Raw genomic sequence first — 19,942 nt, forward strand, 5'->3', positions numbered from 1 at the left:
ATCAGACATTAGGTCAGAGAAAAGGTCAGACATGGACCATGAAAATGTTGCAGAGATAGGATCTTTCATTGTTATTTTACATGCAGAGAATTAATGTCAAGATATGGTTCAACACATGCACATAATCAGTGGGACAAATTGAATAAAAAAAAACAGAAACTTTGGTTTAAAGCAGTATTTATTATTGAAAAGAAAGCAAAACATAATGTTTAATGTGTAAACTATCAAATAGCTATTAAAATGTCCATTTAAAGTATTTTCAAGTAAAAATATGTACAAGACAGACATACAAAGATATAATCAGCCAAAAGCACAAGTGGGCAGCTCCACAAATACAACTAAAATAAAATTCAATAATGCAAATTGGAGTGACATCATATTGCACCAAAATGCATTCCATGTGAAAAGATGAACAAGAAGCATTTCCATCAGAAGGCACACTTATTTTGCTGCGCTTTCCCACTTATACAACTATCCCAAAAAGAGCATCTAGCAAACTTAACTACCGCAGAACTCTCCCTAGAGGGAAATCATTTAGCTGTAGAAGAGCCCACTTTATTTCGCATACCACATGTTGTTACAACACCAGCGCCAAGGAATTCGAAGACACAACACAATCCACAAACAACAGTTTCTCTGCACTGCTCACAGCTCATTATTCAGCGTTTCTGTAGCAAAGCCATCTTCCCCTTTAAGCAAGTATTCACCACTCAACGTCAGACATTGTGTGTAGTTTGTGCAAACTATGGCCATCACCTGGCCAAGGTTCATCGTCACAACACCAGGGTAAAGAACTCTGCCAGAGACGAGGAGTGCACAGAGCACACGGTATCACTCTGACTCGGCAGCGTGTTCTTAATCCTGTACTGAGATCACCAGAACAAAGCTGCCTTGCTCCTTCCACGTGGACAGTGCTCCAAGGTCATGAGGATCACAGTCTAGATCCAACGTGGGTCTTAGCATGTTTGTAAATGACATCTGGAGCACAGATTAGATGACAGTTGTCACTCGGCTCAAGGGATTCCCCCAGAACTACTTAATGACGTCCGCAGAAGAATGCAAGAAAGTTAAATATGTTTATCCACAGTGCCTGATACACTAATATGAACAAACCAACACGCAGAAGAATTTTTCTACTCCTTGACGAAAGAAGAAAAACTTAGTATATCAAGTATCTCGATAAAATTGACAAACCCATTTTTTAGCAAAGTAAATCCAGATATACTAAAATAAAGACATATGTAAGTGACTAAATTGATGGAATTCTGAATTAGTAACTCCAACTTCCCCTTCCCAGTGCATGACTATCATGTATGTCCCACTACAATAAGAACTACTCACTATGAAACTCAGGGTTATAGTCTTATCTGACAGGGAAGACAATTACGTTCTCCAAGAACCCCACAAAAGGGGCCAGTTGTAGTGCGTTCTCTGGAATGTGCTTAGTATAAAACCACAGGCCACCAGCTCAGCATTCAGTAATGGCATACTTTTTCATCCTGTTGGCACAGGTAGAAGACATGCCTGATGTTTATGCTTGCAAAATTCCTACATGTTGAAAAACACTACTAACCTTCATTACTATGGTGCTGAAACCCATTGACAGAAACAGAAACTCAGGGCTAGTGTCTGCCTTCAAAGTATACATGCTGCTATTGCACTAATCCCAGGACATGGGTCATATCAAGAAGAACCTAGTTAAAAATGTCTTTGCAGATTTTACAGCAGCAGCGATGAAATTCTCAGAGAAAAGGGCTGGCTAGTAATTCTTTAAGATGGTCAGGTAACTCAAATCATAAGGGAATTCAGGTGGTTTTTCAAATAATCACTGTCCTATATCTACATAGATATAGGAAAATATAGGTTTAATGATACAGGACTTTTTTGTTTTCAGAGTAATAAAAAGTGATATTGACAAGTACCTGAAATAATCAGAACGCAAAGTAATTCAATGTAAGTGATCTCTCTTGCTATCAACTTTCATTCATTGCAAATTAAGTGGTTGGCTGTGTTTTTATTCTCCACAGTACTTTTCTACTTTAAGATAATATTTGATTATATTGCTTAGTAAGTAGAATAATAGAGAACTTCTAGGAAAAGATTAATTTGTAAATTCTTTGAAACAAGACCGTTCAATGCAGGGACTCATACTGTCTCGTCATAAGGTATGGCTATAGTTCTGAGTCTGCGGTTCCTAAGGGTCATTAGCAAGAATGTGTAAAATCTGCCTTCAAAATGCACCTTCTAACCAGACCACGCACAACCCACTTAGAGCTGTGACATCCAAAGACCTAACTCATTTTCCCACAAGATGCTGTGAAAGTACCCCACAGGAAGTGCTCAAAACACAGTTATTGCTACAAAAGAGGTAACTGTGCACTAGTCTTCTCGTTCTCGCCCTGGCCTTCAACACTGACGTCAGAGGTAACAGGGACGTAGCAAGCAGGTCTTCTAAGCAATGATTACTTCAGTTCAAAACTCAGTTAGTGTGCGTGCTAAAGTGGGCGAATTGAATTACTGCAGCCATCCCCGCGACTCTCAGATACTTAAGGCGTCTCCATTTCTTTGAAAGTATCATCTATAAACCTGTGTGGGCAGGGATTGATGCTATAAAAGTCCCTTTGATCCAAACAGGCATGTACATGCATGTACATACACACATGTACATACACACATGTAGCCGGTAGCTGCTTGGAGGCTGAAACCACCTTCTGCATTTAAAGCCAAGTGGAAAAAAAAAAAAAGAGTAGTGGGTGGTCCCAAGAAAATGAATAAAAGTGGAAGATGTCCCCCCACTGAGAAACTCTTGGGACCTGAGTTTTTCTATAGTTATCATCTTAAAGGCATAGTGTCAAAAACTGAAACAGAAACCCAGGAAACTGCTACTATGTAAATTAGGCAGAAATGATTTTAAAAACAGAAGAAAAGAAAAAAAAAACACTAACAGTATTGTCATGAGTTGGTAAGAAGGACAATGTCTCTGGATATAATAAAATGGTGAACTATGTGGCCATAAGTCACGCTTTTGCACCAACATGTGACATAAAAACAGACAAAGCATTTATATTTAGATACCTAGTGATTTTAAAATTCAATAACATAAAAGATTACATATAAAAACGGGCTGTTGAATCATCTGTTTTAGAGAACAATACTAGCAATCAGTAACCTACCTTGCCGTCACACTTTTAGCTATGAAATATATTGAAATAGACTTTGGAAATACTATTTATGGGAAAATTTAGCTAAACTATATGTTCAGGCAATAACTCCTTTACCCACATGTAATGTAAACAGAAGCTATGCAAGTGACTCATTATTGCTCTAATTTATATCCTCTATGAGCTTCCTTGCCGTTACACCACGCCATGACTTAATGCCGGCCTTGATGGATTAGGGACATAAAACACCATCCTGCACTCTACGAGCGCTGACACACAGAACGTTTTGAAGCAAATGATATTCAAATCAAGTAAGGTTCTTGAGTCATCTTCATTGGAAGCTCAAATCTACTTCTTTCCAAAGTAAGAGATGGAGCTACAAATAAAGGTTCATTAATCGCCTTTCTGTTACTCACAACCTAGCCCAATGGAAACCATTGCTTTCTGAATCACATAGACCTTATGAGAAAGCCACCAATAATAGTTTTTATGTGTACATTTCAATTGATAGAGCATTTTAAAGTATTTTAAAATATGTTTACAAATATTCTATGATTACTTTTAATGGAAAAATAATAGAAACTATTTTTATCTTATTTACAAAAATGTAGCTATCATAGTATGTATTGTATATGCAATTTTCTTGGTCTTTAAAAATTGCATACACTTATTATATATATATATATGTATATGTATATATGTATATATATGAGTGTTTTGTCTGCATGTATGTGTGTGCACCGTGTGCATGCCTTGTGCACACAAATGTCAGAAGAGAAACTGTAGTCACCCATAGTTGTGAGCTACCCTGTGGGTTGATGGGAATTGAACTCAGGTCCTCTGTAGGAGCAGTCAGTGTTCTCAGAAGCTGAGCCATCCCTCCAGCCCCAATTCTGGGTCTTTTTTTCAATAACACAGTTTCCCTAAAGGAGAGATAGGAGCCTTGGAAGGAGCTTGGGTGCACAGGAGACACCAAAGCCACTTAATCAGCTTCTCAAGGTACCATTCGCAGACAACAGACATGCTTTGTTGTAAGACAGTGAAATTGCCACCTTCTGTTATCCTGACCCTGGGTTGTCTTTGCACACCTCACTTATAAGATATCCACACAAGCCAGAGATGCTCGCTTTCTTTGCATCCCATTCACCTGTAAATTGAGATGAAACAGGGAGCTTGCCAAAGGCTGATCCCAGCTTATGAGGACGCCTGCTATGTAATTGTCTTCATGAAAACCATCTGTTGCTGTTCACAGGGCAATTGCAGAAACAAGTTAAGCAGATGCATAAGCGGAACTGGACCCAGCCAGGTTTGCTAGGACAACTGTTCAATCTTCTGAAGAAAGAGAAGTGCTGGTCCTGCTGCCAGCTAAGCAAACCCACCATTTATAAGAGCCACTTGGAATCAAAGGGGAGAATCCGGTGCTTTAAAAGAAGAGATGAAATAGCACTGTTAGAATGCCAATCAGTGGAAAACTTACAATTCTGTGAGAAAAAGAAAATTGCACCTAAATTTTGGAAATCTTTAAAAATTGCATGTTCAAGGCTTTGTGTACTAAACAAAAAAAAATCTGAAAATAGAGTATTACATGTATATCTTAAACTGTTTAGGTTTCACTAGCTTTGTGTTATAGTAATCAAATCATATTTTATGTAAACATTCAAATATGTACACCAGCACAAACATTAACACACATAATCACATGTGTATATACACACATTAATCTAAAATAAGATAAAAGAATTTACTTTGTATAAAAACACACAAGTGTGCAGCACTATTTCTAAATAAAAAGATCTGATTTACAAGCTCTCGCTAGAACAATTAGGGACATGAATTTCATGACTAAAAAAAAATGCTGTGCTCTCTTGAGATATAATTTCAAAGTAAGTGGAAATGCAACTCCGTGGATTGTATTTTAAAGAAATACTGATTGGTTATTTTTTTCCTGTGCTTGGTTAAAATAGTATTACAATGCCATTATAAATCTAACACTACCAAAAAGTCTTTGAAAAGAGAGGACGGGTGATAAAGTGTACTCTGATCAGCTTGCACAAGGAAAGATACATAGCACAATGAGACCAAGCAGCCAGGGAGCACAAGAGCCTCAGAAAGAACCAAGACCTGCAGGACTCTTTCCATGGCTTCACTCATTTTGTAGGTAAGAAGACACCACCACATTAAATCTGTGGGTCTAGCGTAAAAATAGCAATATAAAAATATGCACCTCCCCAGTGGCATCTGCTAGAAATAGGTGTATTTTGGTAACACTATTTTAATTCTAGAGACCAGACATATGGTTAGTATATCCATGTTAGTAAAAACAGAAGGAATTGTTACTGACTCACTTAGGAAAATAAACACTTAGTTTGGTCTTTTAAAAAAAAAAGTCAACTTTCGATATACATAAAATGTCATTAAGGCTTTAAAAAACTGAACTGGTGAATTGTTCTGGATTAAAATAATCATTGGTACTTTGGGCAATTAACTATAAATGCAATGATTTTATTACAATAATCTTTTAAATGTTTCATTTTTAAGCAGTCAGAATGTAAGAGATGAAAGTTACTGTGGCCATGCTGAGCACTTAATCTTTGGATGTTAGAAATAAGGGTTTTAAAAATCCCACCATTACCTTCATCCCATTTGAAAATTGACCAGTGTTCTCTAACTCTGACCTAGCACCACCTAGCTGAACACACATACCGAAGACTCTCCTTCCAATAGGTTTGCCTGCAGTTACCCCTTTTGCAAGTTGAATCATAACTAAAGTGAGGAAATGATTGAAAAAGCCTAGATTTAGAAGTAAAAACTTTTTAAAAGCTAGGTTGAAAGTTGAACTATGCAGTGGCATTTCTTCCATAGTTTTTATGTAAGTCTGTGTTTTTCCTAATTGATCCAGATAGTTTTGTCCAGAGACATATCTCAACAGAACTGTAAAGGAAATGTAGACACTGTCAAAACTCATCACCATGGAAAAATAGCCACAAAGGAAAAGGAAATGATTAGAATTACTAACACTAAGTATAACTGTGGTTATAGAGATAAAGCCCGACATTTAGAGTTTCGTGGGCAATTTCTCCCATGTTGATGTTGTGCCGTAGTGATTAAAATTTAGTTTTATTCATCAAGAAGTAAAGAACCAAAGAGGTGGTCCATCAATGGATGTCAGAGCAAAAAGTACACATTTTCCAGAACTCAGGGACCAGGATAAAAACAAAGTGACATTCCAAACACCAAACCTCCTCACAATAAGTGAGATCATATTTCACCTAACACAGTCTCCACAATCTTTATTCAAACATAAATCCTAGGATTGCCTCTTAATATCAGCCTCAAGGAATGCTTCTTTAATGCGCTCAAGAAAAGTAAGGCATGTGGCTGTAGCTTGATGGTAGAGTGCTTGCTTGGCTTTTGCAAAGCCCTGAGTTTGATCTCAAGCTACATACACAGACACAGACAGACAGACAGACACACACACACACTACTCCCCCCATCTTTTGTTCTGATGCTCTCAAAGTACAAGCCATCGAAAGATAAGTAACAGTCATGCTGGTCACTAGAGGAAAACAATCCAAGGTCTATGTAAATTAAAGTTATTTCTGGACCCTTTGCCACAATAATGACATTTTTCTCCAGTAAGACAGAAAACACCTTTCACAGTATAGATGTCCCAGTAGTAAAGCTATGTTTACAGACCTCCCTTATATACAGAAAACACTTTGGTCTTCTATTTGAAGGTTCTCAGTCAGGATAAGAAATGTTGCAGAGAGTGATACCCCAGTTGTCAGTGCCCTTTGTCTTTCTTACCTCGATGGGTAAGCACCAGGCTCAAGAGCTGAGCTTGCCTCACTGTACGACTTGCATCTTTGCTTTCTACAAATACACTGAGTTATCAGTAAACTGCTCAGAGACTACTCTGAATACACTAGAGGATATGGATAGAAACAATCGCTTCCTTTAGTCCATCACCAAAGTCGTGTCTTCTTGAAATAAAGATCCACTTTGTATCTCGGTCCTGGGCAGATGGCCAAGATTTTGATGCATTAAGTTCATAATTCTTTAGAGTCTTCTGGTACAACTTCTAGTATTATCTGCAATGTTCTGGTTATTCTGTCTATAAAGAGATAAGAAGGGATTAAAATGCATGAAAATCTGAACGGCATAAAAATAGCAAAATGTGAATTGTTTGGGGAGGGAGAGTGAGACGCACAGCCACCTTCTTTGTAGTGCACTTTTGAGAATTATTTACTTCATTATAAACCTATCATGCTCAATTAATTTACTTGTCACTTCTACAACTTCCCATGATGCCTCCTCAGTTAGAATATATTAATGTTTTTCATTCAAATGGGAACATTTATTTATGAACCAGGAGGCTGAAAATATTTTGAAACAATGGAACCAAGATATAAATAAATGTTTACAAATATGCTCCTTGTTCAGCTCAAGATGGGTTTGTTCTTTTCTCACATAGGGGATGACAACCAATTTCTCAGACAGTCAGTAGAAGAATATTATTTCCAGTGTCTAATGTGTAGTATTGTTGATCAAATTACCATATTTATCAAGGCCTCGGCTGTCTCATAAATAGAGGCAGAAACTTGGACTAATCTGGGTCATTAAGGTCTGGTCCTTAGACCGGTTACATTCAGCATTGTCCACAACTCCGAATTTGCTTCAAATTCAACCTTTAGTCTCTTAATTTAGAAGCTGAGGGTTTAACACAGCAAGAGACAACTGTAACACACGAAAATAGAAGAACCCCTGAGCTGTATCACTTCTAATGATGCTTCCTAGCCACTGCTTGTTCATTGTCACTAATGCCCATAGAACATCTTCAGAAGTCTCCTAATCCTACAGAACCCCAAGTTCTATCCCCTTAAAGGTTTAAGAACCAAATCATCTCTCCTCCAGGTATGCTTTCTCTTTTCTGATGATTCATCCTAATAGGTCCTTGCAAACAATATTTAACTACATTAAAAGAGCTATTTTCATCTTTGGCTCTCTGATCCTTGTAGCTTCAATGCTAAATGTCCCCCAGAGACACATGCATTTGAACACTTGGTCACCATCTGTTGGTGCTGCTTAGGAAAGCTCTGGAAGGTTTAGTGGGTGCAGCTTGACTGCAGAATGTGAGCTCACCATGGCTGGTATGGTGACTATAGCCCAGCCTCACTTCCTATGCAGTCTCTACGCAGTTTTGGCTCCCTCACTGCAGATGGTATGACCGCTGCAGTCATGCCTTTTCCTGCCACAGTGGGCTGTAGTCACTCAAACTATGAGCCAGAACAATCTCTTCTCCCTTAAGATGCCTCTTCCCAGGTATGTCGTCACAGTACAAAGAAAAGTAACAAATATAATCACATTCCCTGAGGGAATTTCCTGGGCACATTATTTTCTTTAATTCTGTATTTATTGTAAGGGGTCTTATGTATACAATTGTCAAGTAAATTAAACCTTTTATAATTTTTAAATAAATTGTATTTTGTAACCGTCCACTCTGCCATGAGAGCAACAATCAAACAAGCATTGTAAGGAAAAGCAATGCAAATGAAGAAACAATAACTCAAGCCCATGTGCAGTTCCTTAAGCTAAACCCTAGGTTCTTGTCTTCTCGCTTAGCCCCGGTCCTCCACACCTGACATCAAAGTTTGTCCTAGTGTCTTCCCGAAATATGGGATCCCAACTGTTGTCTTCTTAGATCTCTTGATGGTATGGGAACTTTACAGCCACTCCAGATACACGGAAGCCTCTGGGATGCTCATGTTTGCATGTGTCTTTTATTTATTTATTTATTTATTTATTTATTTATTTATTTATTTTNTTTTTTTTTTTTTTTTTTTTTTTTTTTTTTTTTTTGGGAGACAGGGTTTCTCTGTGGCTTTGGAGGCTGTCCTGGAACTAGCTCTTGTAAACCAGGCTGGCCTCGAACTCACAAAGATCTGCTGCCTCTGCCTCCCAAGTGCTGGGATTAAAGGCACGCACCACCACCGCCCAGCTGCATGTGTCCTTCTGAAAGCACAGTTTGGATTCTCCTTTCAGCAGAGCAAGACAGAGACCCAAACTGTATGGTTCTGCCTACTCAACCATGTTGACATCTCCCCTGGAATTTTCTAAACTCTCCCCTTGGTGTTCCATTATACAAGTGGTATAACTTGTATAATGGTGGAGTGTTTGGCGAACGGATTGGCATTGGCCTTAGGTATTCATTGGCTTCCCAACTTTTCCTTGTAGGCTGTCTTACAACAGTGAGGCTGGCACAGGTGCTCAGTAGAGGCGAGGAAGCTTCTAGAAACGCTGCAGAACATGTGGCTTTGGAGTGTCATATAATCTATTTACATTCACAATAAGATTAGTGGCCAGACAATGATCCATCAATAACGGTGAGCCAATGACTGACAGTTGGAGGTTTCCATAATTGAAACCTACGGGACTTTACAGGAATGCAGTGTTTTCAGGTTTGTTTTTCATGTTCCCTGGCTAGTCTTGAAGGAATCTGGAACAGCCGACTTTGCAAAATCTCACTCACCCCATCACACCTGGTATCCACAGGGGAGCAACAGCCAAGACTGAGTGAGCTTGGGAAACAGTGCAAAGTCAATCTTACCCCAGAAGTTACATGAAAAATAATAATATGTTCTCTTAAAGTACTTTCATATGCATGATATTTATCTAGTGGAACATCTTCTGAGCTCCTAAGAATATAGGCAAATTTAGTGGATTAAATAAGTACACTCTAATCTTTGGGGAAAGGCTGCAAACGCATTAGTCAGCTTTCAGTGGCCCATCCCAGAGGAAGCTATCCTGATACACTTTGGGCAACGTATGCTTCCAGGCTCTCAACTTCCTAGCTTGCGTTCTAGAAACATAAAATATAGGCATTCTGCTCATGTCAGCCAGCATGGGTTTTTGTTTGTTTATTTTTACAATCAAAGACTATGTTTAAATACAGCTGCCTCCCTATCTCCACCTGAGCAGGGGGGGGGGGCGGCTGCTGGCCATCCTACTGCCTCTCAGGTGAGCTAAGGTTGGACAGGTAACTATCGAGTTCAACGGCTGCCACTAGCCAGCCTGTGTTTCCAGGGTCTGTTACCTCTGTGTCTCTGTACACATCAGGGAGGAACCTGCCCTCTTTTCCTCCCCTGGGAAGTTTGCCTGTCTGTAGATAAATAAATCATATAAACAACCAAGCAGAAGAATGAACTGCCCTCTTAGAGACGTGGAGAGAGCTGTCGGCGTATCTGACTACCCCCTTAAGAGAGTGCTCTCTTCCATCTCTGGAAATACTATAACATAAAAAGTGCTTCAATACTGGCATCCTGTGGCCAGAGGTATTCATCAGAGCTCTAGAAATCTCACATCCTTGGGCCAAGAGACTAGGAGCACCCCCTGGCTGTCTGTACCAACTAGCGTTACACCGGTTTCTGAATGCTGTCTAGATATAACTTCTAGAAACAGCCCCGGCGAGGGGCATTTTGCTAGACCGTCACTGTCGCATTTTCCCAGGGTGGATCCATTCATACATACTGAGATTTAAAAAAAAAAATCAAACAGCATAACATAAAAACTAAACAATTTGCCAAGCAAACATGATATTAAACTCCCGAACAAACTGCTGGAAGCAAGGCTTTCCCGCCTCCACGCTCACGTGGAGTTTCCTCTCTAACAGAAAGTACATCTTTGGGGGAAGGGCCCAGTACTGCTTGCTGTAGGAGGCTCTTGCTTCGTCTCTGTGTGTTTTGTTTTGGCCAAAGGCTACAAAAATACTTCCTACTGCAGCAATAAATACTATGAATTTTCTTTATTTTACTACAAGAATGCTGCCTAAGAGGAAAATCAAACAGAATTCAGAGGACTGTTGTTTTCCCTAGTCCCTTTCACGGCGTCTATAAAGATAAAGAGTTGTGATGATCACAGTATAAAGCAGAGTGGCTGGGGCCCTGGTAAGATGGCAGAGCATCCCCGAGAACCAAACCATCATCGTGGGTCTCGGCCACCACAGTTCGTTTCACAAAAGGCTAACACTAAATTCAGCCGCCTTGAATATGTTCAAAACATCATTAGAGGCAGAAAAATAGCAAAACCTCCAAAATTACACATGCACAGAAGGGCAACAAAAAAAGATCGTGTATGAAAATTCCTGATCTGAACTGACTGAGCGGCTTCAAGCGTGGCTTCAAGCGCGCCTGTGGAAGTGAGACGAGAGACCAGCTAGAACCGGCTGCACAGGGAAGGACAGAAAACCTTCTGGAGGGGATAAAATGTTTTTTTTTTTTTTTCACTCCAGGCTCCTTCCAAAGACTGTTGGCTCTTTCTTCTAGGCCTTGGGCAAGACATAAAGCCCTAGTCTCAGGGATGACTCCCAATTCAGCCCTAACTGGTAGCAAGAAGCCAAGCGACACTAATCCCAATATTTTTTTTTTAATTTGGTTTTTATGACAGGGTATCTCTGTAGTTTTGGATCCTGTCCTAGAACTGGCTCTTGTAGAACAGGCTGGCCTTGAACTCACAGAGATCTGCCTGCCTCTGCCTCCTGAGGGCCGGGATTAAAAGTGTGCACCACCACCATCTGGCTAATCCTAAATATTTTAACAAAATTTCTCCTCCTTTCAGAAGACCTATAGTCAGTGTCTCCAACAGAGAAAATCCTAACTAAATATGGGTTTATTCGGAAGAATTAGCTGACGGAGGACTGCATTTATAAGGTATTTTTTATCCCTAGTCCCTCATTCTGTGCAGTTCTCTGCATCCTGGCTATAGCTTCGCCTCATCAGGTACTCCCTGGTCCCTAAAAGCAATAGCCATCACCATCAGAGTGGCATGAATCTTCTGGTGACATAACTCAGCATCTATGTAGTAGGGACAATGGCTTGTACTCCTTCAAACGGTTGTCAGAACTGAAAGCGGTCTCACGTGTGCAAGCACATAGAAAACATAAAAGAAATCCAAGTTCTCAGCCTCCTCATGGCTTCTGCTGTCAGCAGAGCCCTCTGCAGCGCCCTTTCCTAACAAGGCGGTGAGGTAGCCTTGCTGCTTAAGACATTTGCAGGCTTCCACCTCACTCACCAAGAAATCTCATGTCATTGGTCGATTTAATGCTATGATAGTCACTTGGTTTTGTTCCACCCAGGAGAACAAGCATTATGTCACTAAGGGATTCCAACAAGCAGTGAGGCCATTTGCAGCACCAGAAAAGACTCTGCCTAAAAAAGCTATTCTCTAAAATGCCAGTGGCTACAACCACCCAAATGAAATGCCCAACTGGATGCAACAGGGCTGCACTCTAAATGCCCTTTGCTGCCTCTCTCCTCACAACCGCAATTAAAATGCAGTAATTTAATAACAATGGTACCACACGTCGTTTTAAAGTTTAAGAGATGCATACTGGATGTATGTACCTTTATAGGTTCTCTATAACAGTTTATTTCCAGGTCCAAGGGCTTAAAAGTCTTACCTGATAATTGTCTGAACCACTTGGGTTTCTTATCCCACACAATGAAGAGATAATACGCAGGGACTCCGGTCAGTGTGATGAGGAAGCCGATCCCGGTGCTAAACGGATCCGAGTAAAGGGAGAGAATGACCATGAAGAGGCAGGTAAAGGAGAACAAGGCCGGGATGAACAGAGGCACCTGGAACATGGCCAAAAGAAAACAGCATCACCTCAAGTTCAAGAGACCAGGGATAGAGAGTACAAGTCATGTGACCAGGCCATAGGCCTCCACCCATGTAAGCAGCAAAATCTCTCCAAGCAGCACAGAGCCTGTATTAGGTGCAGTTTCTTAACTTTACTTCGTTTTTAGGATATCTGAACCAAGTCTAGGGCTAGTAGATGATCTCTTAGGGCTAGTCAATGATCTCTTCAAATTCTTTCACTTGCAAAGGATCATTAGGATTTACGTTTTTCATCTGAAAAGATTGCCTACTTGGTAACCGTGATTAGAACCCACTTTCACAGGGAGTCAAGAGTGCCGGTGGCTTTGCTACGTGTTAACACCTGTCAGTGAACATTGATTTCCTGCTGAGAGTCACACTCCGACCCGACGGGAATAAAGCAGGCCGACTCCTAGTCAACAGCTAATAAAGATGCTGCAGGCATGCGGCCGCGAATACTATCAGAAACAAACCCTGACGACATGACTGCAACGTCATCAGTGCTTTTGTCTTAAGAGCAAATAAATCGGGAGATGGCGTTGACCCGTGGACAGCTGAGGCTGAGGAGACGACAAGCCGGCTCTCCAGCCCTCCCGAAGGGAAATGCTGGGCACGGTAAATGGCTGTCCCGCCTGGTGGCAAGCTCTTCCTAATTCATGTGTCTTTAGAGCAGTTGTTCTCAACCTTCTTAATGCTGCGGCCTTTTAAGATATTTCCTCAGGCTGTGGTGACCCCCTCCCCCAAACATAAGATTATCTATAATTTTGCTAGTGCTATGAATCCTAATGTAAATACCTGTGTTTTCCGATGGTTTTAGGAGACCCATGTGAAAGGGTCATTCAACCTCCTAGTTCCCCAGGTTGAGAGCCATTGCTTTATCATGTTAATGTTATAATATAATATAATAGCTATAATGTTAACAAGTTAAAACTCTTCCTAACCCTTAAAGCTCTTCCTCTTTCCAAGTTATAATTAATGAAGTACTCTTTCTTTCCGAGCCCAGCTGTGTCAACAATTGAGCAGGAAGACACATGAGGGATTCCACCCTCTGAAACACACCAAGTCATGCATGAAAACCCAACACAAAAAGTATCTTTTAACACTATCTGTTCTCAACAGGTAAAATCTGTGAAGAATTCACTATATCTTACTTAAAATATGTGTATAAATATACATATTTCCCTAAGTAAAGCATATTAGAAAGCGCTCCCTGCGAGAGGTACATCTTTTACACTGCAGGACACTGTCCTCCAAACCTCCCCATCATCAAGTTATGACAAAAGAGGCCTAGGTATTAGGAGAGAGATTTATGCAAACCCATCAAGCTTGTCCAGGCTACCTTGAAAGGACGATGCATATCTGGGCGTTTGTATCGAAGATAAATCAACCCGGCAACTACCAGTCCCATAAAAAGCCACCTGGCAAAACTGAGGAAATTCAGAAGACTGTAGAGGTCTCCGGAGAAGAGCATTATCATCGTCAGAGGATGCTGGCGGTGGGGGAGAGGAGACAAGGTTAACGCAGCGAACTGAGAGAGGGCAGGCAATACCAAACAACAACACTGTCTCATTTCACATGTGTCTTTCCAATGGCTTATTTTATAACAAGAAACCATCATCCTGACCGAAGCCTACATTCCACACACCTCTTTTCCATATTCTCTTCTTAGGTTACAACTAAGCCTCAGTTGGAGGATGCGGTCATCACCCCGGGGTTCAGCTGGAATTTTATGAGAATTTACTGTTTTGTTACTTTGTCCATTCCTTTGCTTCACTGGAGAGGAAACAGTGTGTTTTCTGTCGCTGTTCTGTGTTGTGTGCACGTGTGTCCATCTACATGTGTATAAATGCAGGGGTGTTTAGAAAGTGTGTGGAGGCCAGGGGACCAACTTAGCTGCAGTTCTCCGTCTGTCAATTCTTCAGGTCACTTCTACCTTGTCTCTCATTGGCCTAGAACTGGCCAGGTAGGCTAGGCTGGCAGGCCAGTGAGCTCCAGGGATCTCCCTACCTCTCCCTTCCCAGCACTGGGATTATGAACCCAAGCCACGACGCCAGCACTTTATAAATATGGTTCTGAGGGACTAAACTCAGGTCCTTATGCCTTCAAGACTAGCAGTGTACCAGGGTCACCCTGCCCCAGACAATGTGTTAAAAAAAAAAAAGCATTCAATCACTCAAAATCAATGGGGATTCAATTATTAGTAAGCGCCAATCATAAATATTAAATGCGGCTCCACTAGGAACCTCAAAGGCTGCTCTGAGGTGATTTCTGAGATGCTCCTGGAGCCCACAACACAGGAAGCAACCATGATGAGGTGAATCTTTTAGCTCCTGAATGTAAAACATGGACCTCTTCTTGCTCCAGGTCCGCTCTCCTCATGTGCTAACTGCACGTGACCCTCAAGAACAGGAAAGAATGGAGCCTACGGAGCAGCAAGCAGCAGGTCAGGCCTCTGCTGCTGAGAGAGCCAAGGAGGACGTGACTGACGGCAGAGGCTTCAAATGAAAGCCCTCTTCATGGAATAATAATACTTCCTGTTCCCACAAGGGATGCTAGCTTCTAGAATCCTCACAGAGTGCATGCGTACTTTAAAGAGAAATTTCAAGGATGCATTCTGAAACAAATTAAATGCACAGAGAAGAAAAAATGTTCAGTGCTTCCTAGGGCACTCTCAATAGTACATTCCAGTTGAGGGGAAAATGATACTCAAATAAAAATGACTAGAACATGGCCAATGGGTATTTGAGGGCTCCTACACCTTTTATAGTCTTTTGTACCCCACTTTTCACAAATATTGTTCCTGGCATAGAGAACTCCACAGCTTCAGTTTACATGTGGGCTTTTCCTTTCTTCTCCGTAAGGTTGGCTCTCGCAGGTCTTAGTTACAACTGGAGAAACATTTCACTGCTTAGTGTTTTATCTACGCTTTGGATGGGGTTGGGTGGGTTTCATTATGATGGGGGCCAGGAGGAGAGACAATGAGTAATGTTTGCACAGCCTGCTTTCAGCTGAACTCGGAGTCAGTAGTCGAAACTCTGTCCTTGTGGTTTTTCCTTTTCTCTCCTTTGAGGTTCTCTGCCAAGCAAAGAAACCGCAGCCCTTACTTCCCATTATACCTTACAAATGTTCTCAAAGGTGAAACAGAAATGGGGCGGAGCAAACCCAGGGCATTCCATACACACCAGAAACACGGAGTCAAAGGAAGTCTTTTCTGACTCTGCCTTTTGCTAAACCTTTTGTGAGGGTGTATATATACATACATATATACATACATACATATACTTGTTACTGTGCATTACCAAAACAATAACAGCTGGCAGAGGAGTGTGCTTGTGGACATGAATCATGGAAAGGATTTCCGGAAGGTGCCCTTCTCGAGACGCAACGTAAAACAACCTGGTGGGAGAAAAACATGGGTGGAGTTCACTATAGAATCAATCATTCAAATGGGAAAAATCCTGAAATCCCCAAAGCAACATGTGTGCATCTTTCTCACACTCAGCATGTTACCGTTTCTTAGATGGTCATTTTAGCTGTGCCTTGCAGACAAAGGGCAGACTTCATCATAAGTCTCATGTCAAGACTTACGATATCTGGGACATATCTTATTATGCTTTGAGGAAAAACAATAGCAACGTCTCACTGAGTGGAGCTTTACCTACACACGAAGAGCTTGTAGCAAAGTCAACTCTATATTGCTAGTGTCAATCCAGTCTAGCACACAAACATTAGACACATGTACATACATGTAGCATTCATATGTCTTAAATTGTAACGTAAGGAAACGAGATTTCCGTGCCATCAAACAAAGCAAAAGGGTTACAGATGGCGGGGTGGTTATTTCTGCTTTCTACTTTACTATTTTTCGTGGCACCTTCAGGAAAACAAAAGACTTTATCGCCGGAAATAAAAGCTGTTATTAGGCCCTGTAGACAGACTCTAAAAAATGCTGCATGGCCAGCTCAGAGCGGGCTATGTGTAGACACGCAGCGCCCTCTACTGGAGAGAATCAAACATGCCGCACTAGAATCTACTACGAACTTGGATATCCCTTTAAAAACAACAGGGTCGGAGGCACTATTGCTTTTCTGTTTAAAAGTTATCCTTATCACATCCAATCTCTAAAACAGAAATGTGTTTCTGAAAATACATGAACCCCGCTCACCTGGAGACAGCGAACACGCCACCGTTCATGGAGCCGAAGCAGGAGAGGGCAACAAAGATCGGGACTGCTAATGAGAAATTTCCCAGCAGCCGCTCAGAGAAGGTCTGGGGAAAGAGAGAACGAAGCAAATTAATGCTTTCCCAGAAAGAGGAATAAAATGAAACAATTTAGGCCAAACTTGCTCTTTGACTTTCTATTAGCCTGGTGCTATGTGAATGTTTTATAACCCTTCTTTTTGGTTAGGGTCAAACGGACTCCTCAGACAATCATCGGAAGCGGGTAGCATGGCATCGCTTGGCTCAGACCTGTGAGCAAAGGTCTAAACAGTCACCTTCTCTTTCCCTTCAAAGCGATGATCCATTTACTAAATCTTTATCAACCGTGATGTAAATCATCTCTGCCTCTGATCAGAAGAAGAGGCTCAATTCGGAAATTCTGCTTTTAGAGACAGAAATGGTTTGGTACACTACCTGCTCTTTAGCCCAGAAAGCCACCTTTGTATGATGGGGTACAGACATGCATTCACAAGAGTTACAGCTAGACGATAGGACAAGACAACAGACAAGCTGATCATTTAAGTCCTACTACCAATGGGCCAGTCTACACGGTTCCTTCCCCCAGTACAGTCATACCAGCTGAACCAGTTCATGGAGTTAACCCTCCCCCACCCTAGGAAGCTGCCATTTTCTTCCAGGGTTTCCTGTAAAAAGCTAGAGCACAACCCCAGTCCTGACAAGTGGCAGGAAACAGAGAAGGTAGACAAAGTTCTGAGATTTCCTCCATGTGCAGCCCTGCACGTTTCTGTGGAGAATAAACTTATTTTTAATGTAGGATTTTTTTTTTCATTGTACTTGATGCAGCTGGGGCGATGCAATCAACAGATCCCATTTTGGTCTCCAAAATTTAGTGTTACCCTTTACCTAGAAAGGTGAGGCAACTGACCAGACACCTGGAAACTTTATACACGTCACTGCCTGATAGCACGCCCAGCAGTGGACAAAGCCCTTTTCATACAGTGAACTCATACGCCTGGTTCAGTCAAACCGAGATGTTTATCCTGTGTGAGCCGTTAATAGGAAGCGATACTGTTTTAAAATGAATTGGCATTCATGGACAGGACGGTCACTTGACGTTTTTGAGTTTTTCACCCTTCCTGTTTTTGATTTAATGCGTGAATTCTTTCTTACAAGCTAAAACGTTTGAGCAAAAATAAAAGCCTGTGTTGCAGAGAAACAGTCGTATAGCATGGTCTTTGGAAACAAGTGTGATCCCGGTGTCAATTAAACTTAGGGAAATGCTTTAGATTTGTATGCTTGTATTTCTTAAGGAGTTACCATCTTCAAGGAGTTGCCATCTTCAAGTATTACAGCAACATCTCTTTAACATTTAACTGCCTAGTTGTTCTCGAATTTATGAATACCCCAACACTACTGTTCCAAGGTTATGCCAGAAATAAATAGACTTGGTCCTCCTCAAAGTTCTGGAATGATCCTTCGGAGGAAGGATTCAAGTCAACATTTGTAAAGTTTATAACCAGAAACCAGCAGAGTGGGTTGTACTTTTGCAAATCAAAACCTACATTTATTTACATTCAGTAGCTGTCCACCTGTCCTTAGAGCCGTGCTGGGAAAGTAATTCCTCCTTCTAAGAAAGCCTTGGAGGCGTTTTCAGCAGCTATATGTGGAAATGTTTTCTAGGAGATTAATAAAAACAAAGCGAATCTATGGAAGAACTTAGCTGTATCATATGATATATTGGTAAGTAAGGTGTGCTCAAAATTTTCAAACTATTAGCATTCAGGCTGGGAAAAGATTACTGTCTTCTAAAACCTGCTCTCCTGGAGGGAATCACTATAAAGGTCCATCAGCTCGTTAGCCTAAAGCCAAACTGGCATGATTTTAATGTGGACTTACCACCGCCACAGCATTGGATAGCAGCAACTCCTCGGCACTGATGGTCGTAAAATAGGCCACGTTTGTTAGCACATAGCCGACTGTGATGATGGCCATGGAAATGCAGATTGCCAGGGGGATGTTTCTGGAATACACCAAGACATCACTTATGAGTCATCATGTGTTCTCTGCTACCAAAGAATAGAGAAGACTAATTCCAGTAAAGGACGTCACAGTTTGGCCATGACTGAAGGCTCTGTGGGCACATGGAAGGACATTTTATCGGAACAAAGTTATCGTTGCAGTTTAATGGGATCCATGGAGGCGGGTATGTTTGTATAACTCGTCTATTATTTCATCCCCAAATACAAAGGTCAGTCTCTTTCCCTATTTCATGAAAGTTATTGCCGTGCTTCTACTAACCTGACAGTCACACGGAAGGCTTGGTTAAAGCGCAGGCCACTGAGCCCCTCCCTGTGTTTCTGGTTCAATGGGATCAGCATCCCTCCTGTTTTCCTAAGCGCCCCTGATGCTGCTCACTGGTGACCACATACCTTTCTGCTATTAATCCACTGTACTGGCAGCTTTTTAAGGGGAGTCCTCCAAAGCATCTTTCCTATTGAGTGTTTTCCCCTTGGGCAGCTTGTGGTGCAAACCAGCGAAGACTTTGCAAGCAGGGGAGTGGGCTGCATCTATCTTCGTAAAACGAAGGCAATAAGAATCTTGTATGGAAGAGAAGTGTTCACAATAACGACTCTGCATGGCCCTGCTGTGAGTTCAAAGGACTCTCAAGATCAGGGGCATCTAATAAAGCAGCCGTGCAGATAATCCCACGAAATTAGAGGAGACACGCTGTGAAGTACGGACGACCGGACAGTGCTGACACTGTGTGGCCTCAAGAAGTACCCGGCACAAATGCAATATTATGTCTTCATTTACTGCGGTGGGAAAGCCAGGAAGCCACTGACCCTCATAATTTGATTCCATGTTACCGATACACATTACTTGCTTAACATAATCGCCTCTTCAGACCCTTTCCAGTTCAAGCAACTTAAACCTTCAACTTCCTG

The 19,942-nt window shown here is 41.3% G+C and overlaps 1 protein-coding gene across 2 annotated transcripts in view; it reads right to left on the bottom strand.

Moving 5' to 3' along the window:
* Positions 1–3,850: 3,850 nt before the first annotated feature.
* Slc7a11 (solute carrier family 7 member 11) overlaps positions 3,851–19,942 on the bottom strand; it is a 75,179-nt gene continuing 59,087 nt past the window's right edge. For both annotated transcript variants that reach the window (XM_050138356.1, XM_050138357.1), the window contains 6 exons: positions 18,894–19,017; positions 16,981–17,084; positions 16,115–16,211; positions 14,155–14,304; positions 12,616–12,793; positions 3,851–7,275 (listed from right to left, as the gene is read on the bottom strand). In XM_050138356.1, the coding sequence (XP_049994313.1) occupies positions 7,211–7,275; positions 12,616–12,793; positions 14,155–14,304; positions 16,115–16,211; positions 16,981–17,084; positions 18,894–19,017 (718 nt within the window). In that variant the 3' untranslated portion in view covers positions 3,851–7,210. The remainder of the gene's footprint in view (positions 7,276–12,615; positions 12,794–14,154; positions 14,305–16,114; positions 16,212–16,980; positions 17,085–18,893; positions 19,018–19,942) is intronic.

This window comes from Alexandromys fortis, unplaced genomic scaffold (genome assembly GCF_014885135.2).
Source record: "Alexandromys fortis isolate MF-2015 unplaced genomic scaffold, M_Fortis_MF-2015_v1.1 scaffold_15, whole genome shotgun sequence".
Taxonomy (NCBI): domain Eukaryota; kingdom Metazoa; phylum Chordata; class Mammalia; order Rodentia; family Cricetidae; genus Alexandromys; species Alexandromys fortis.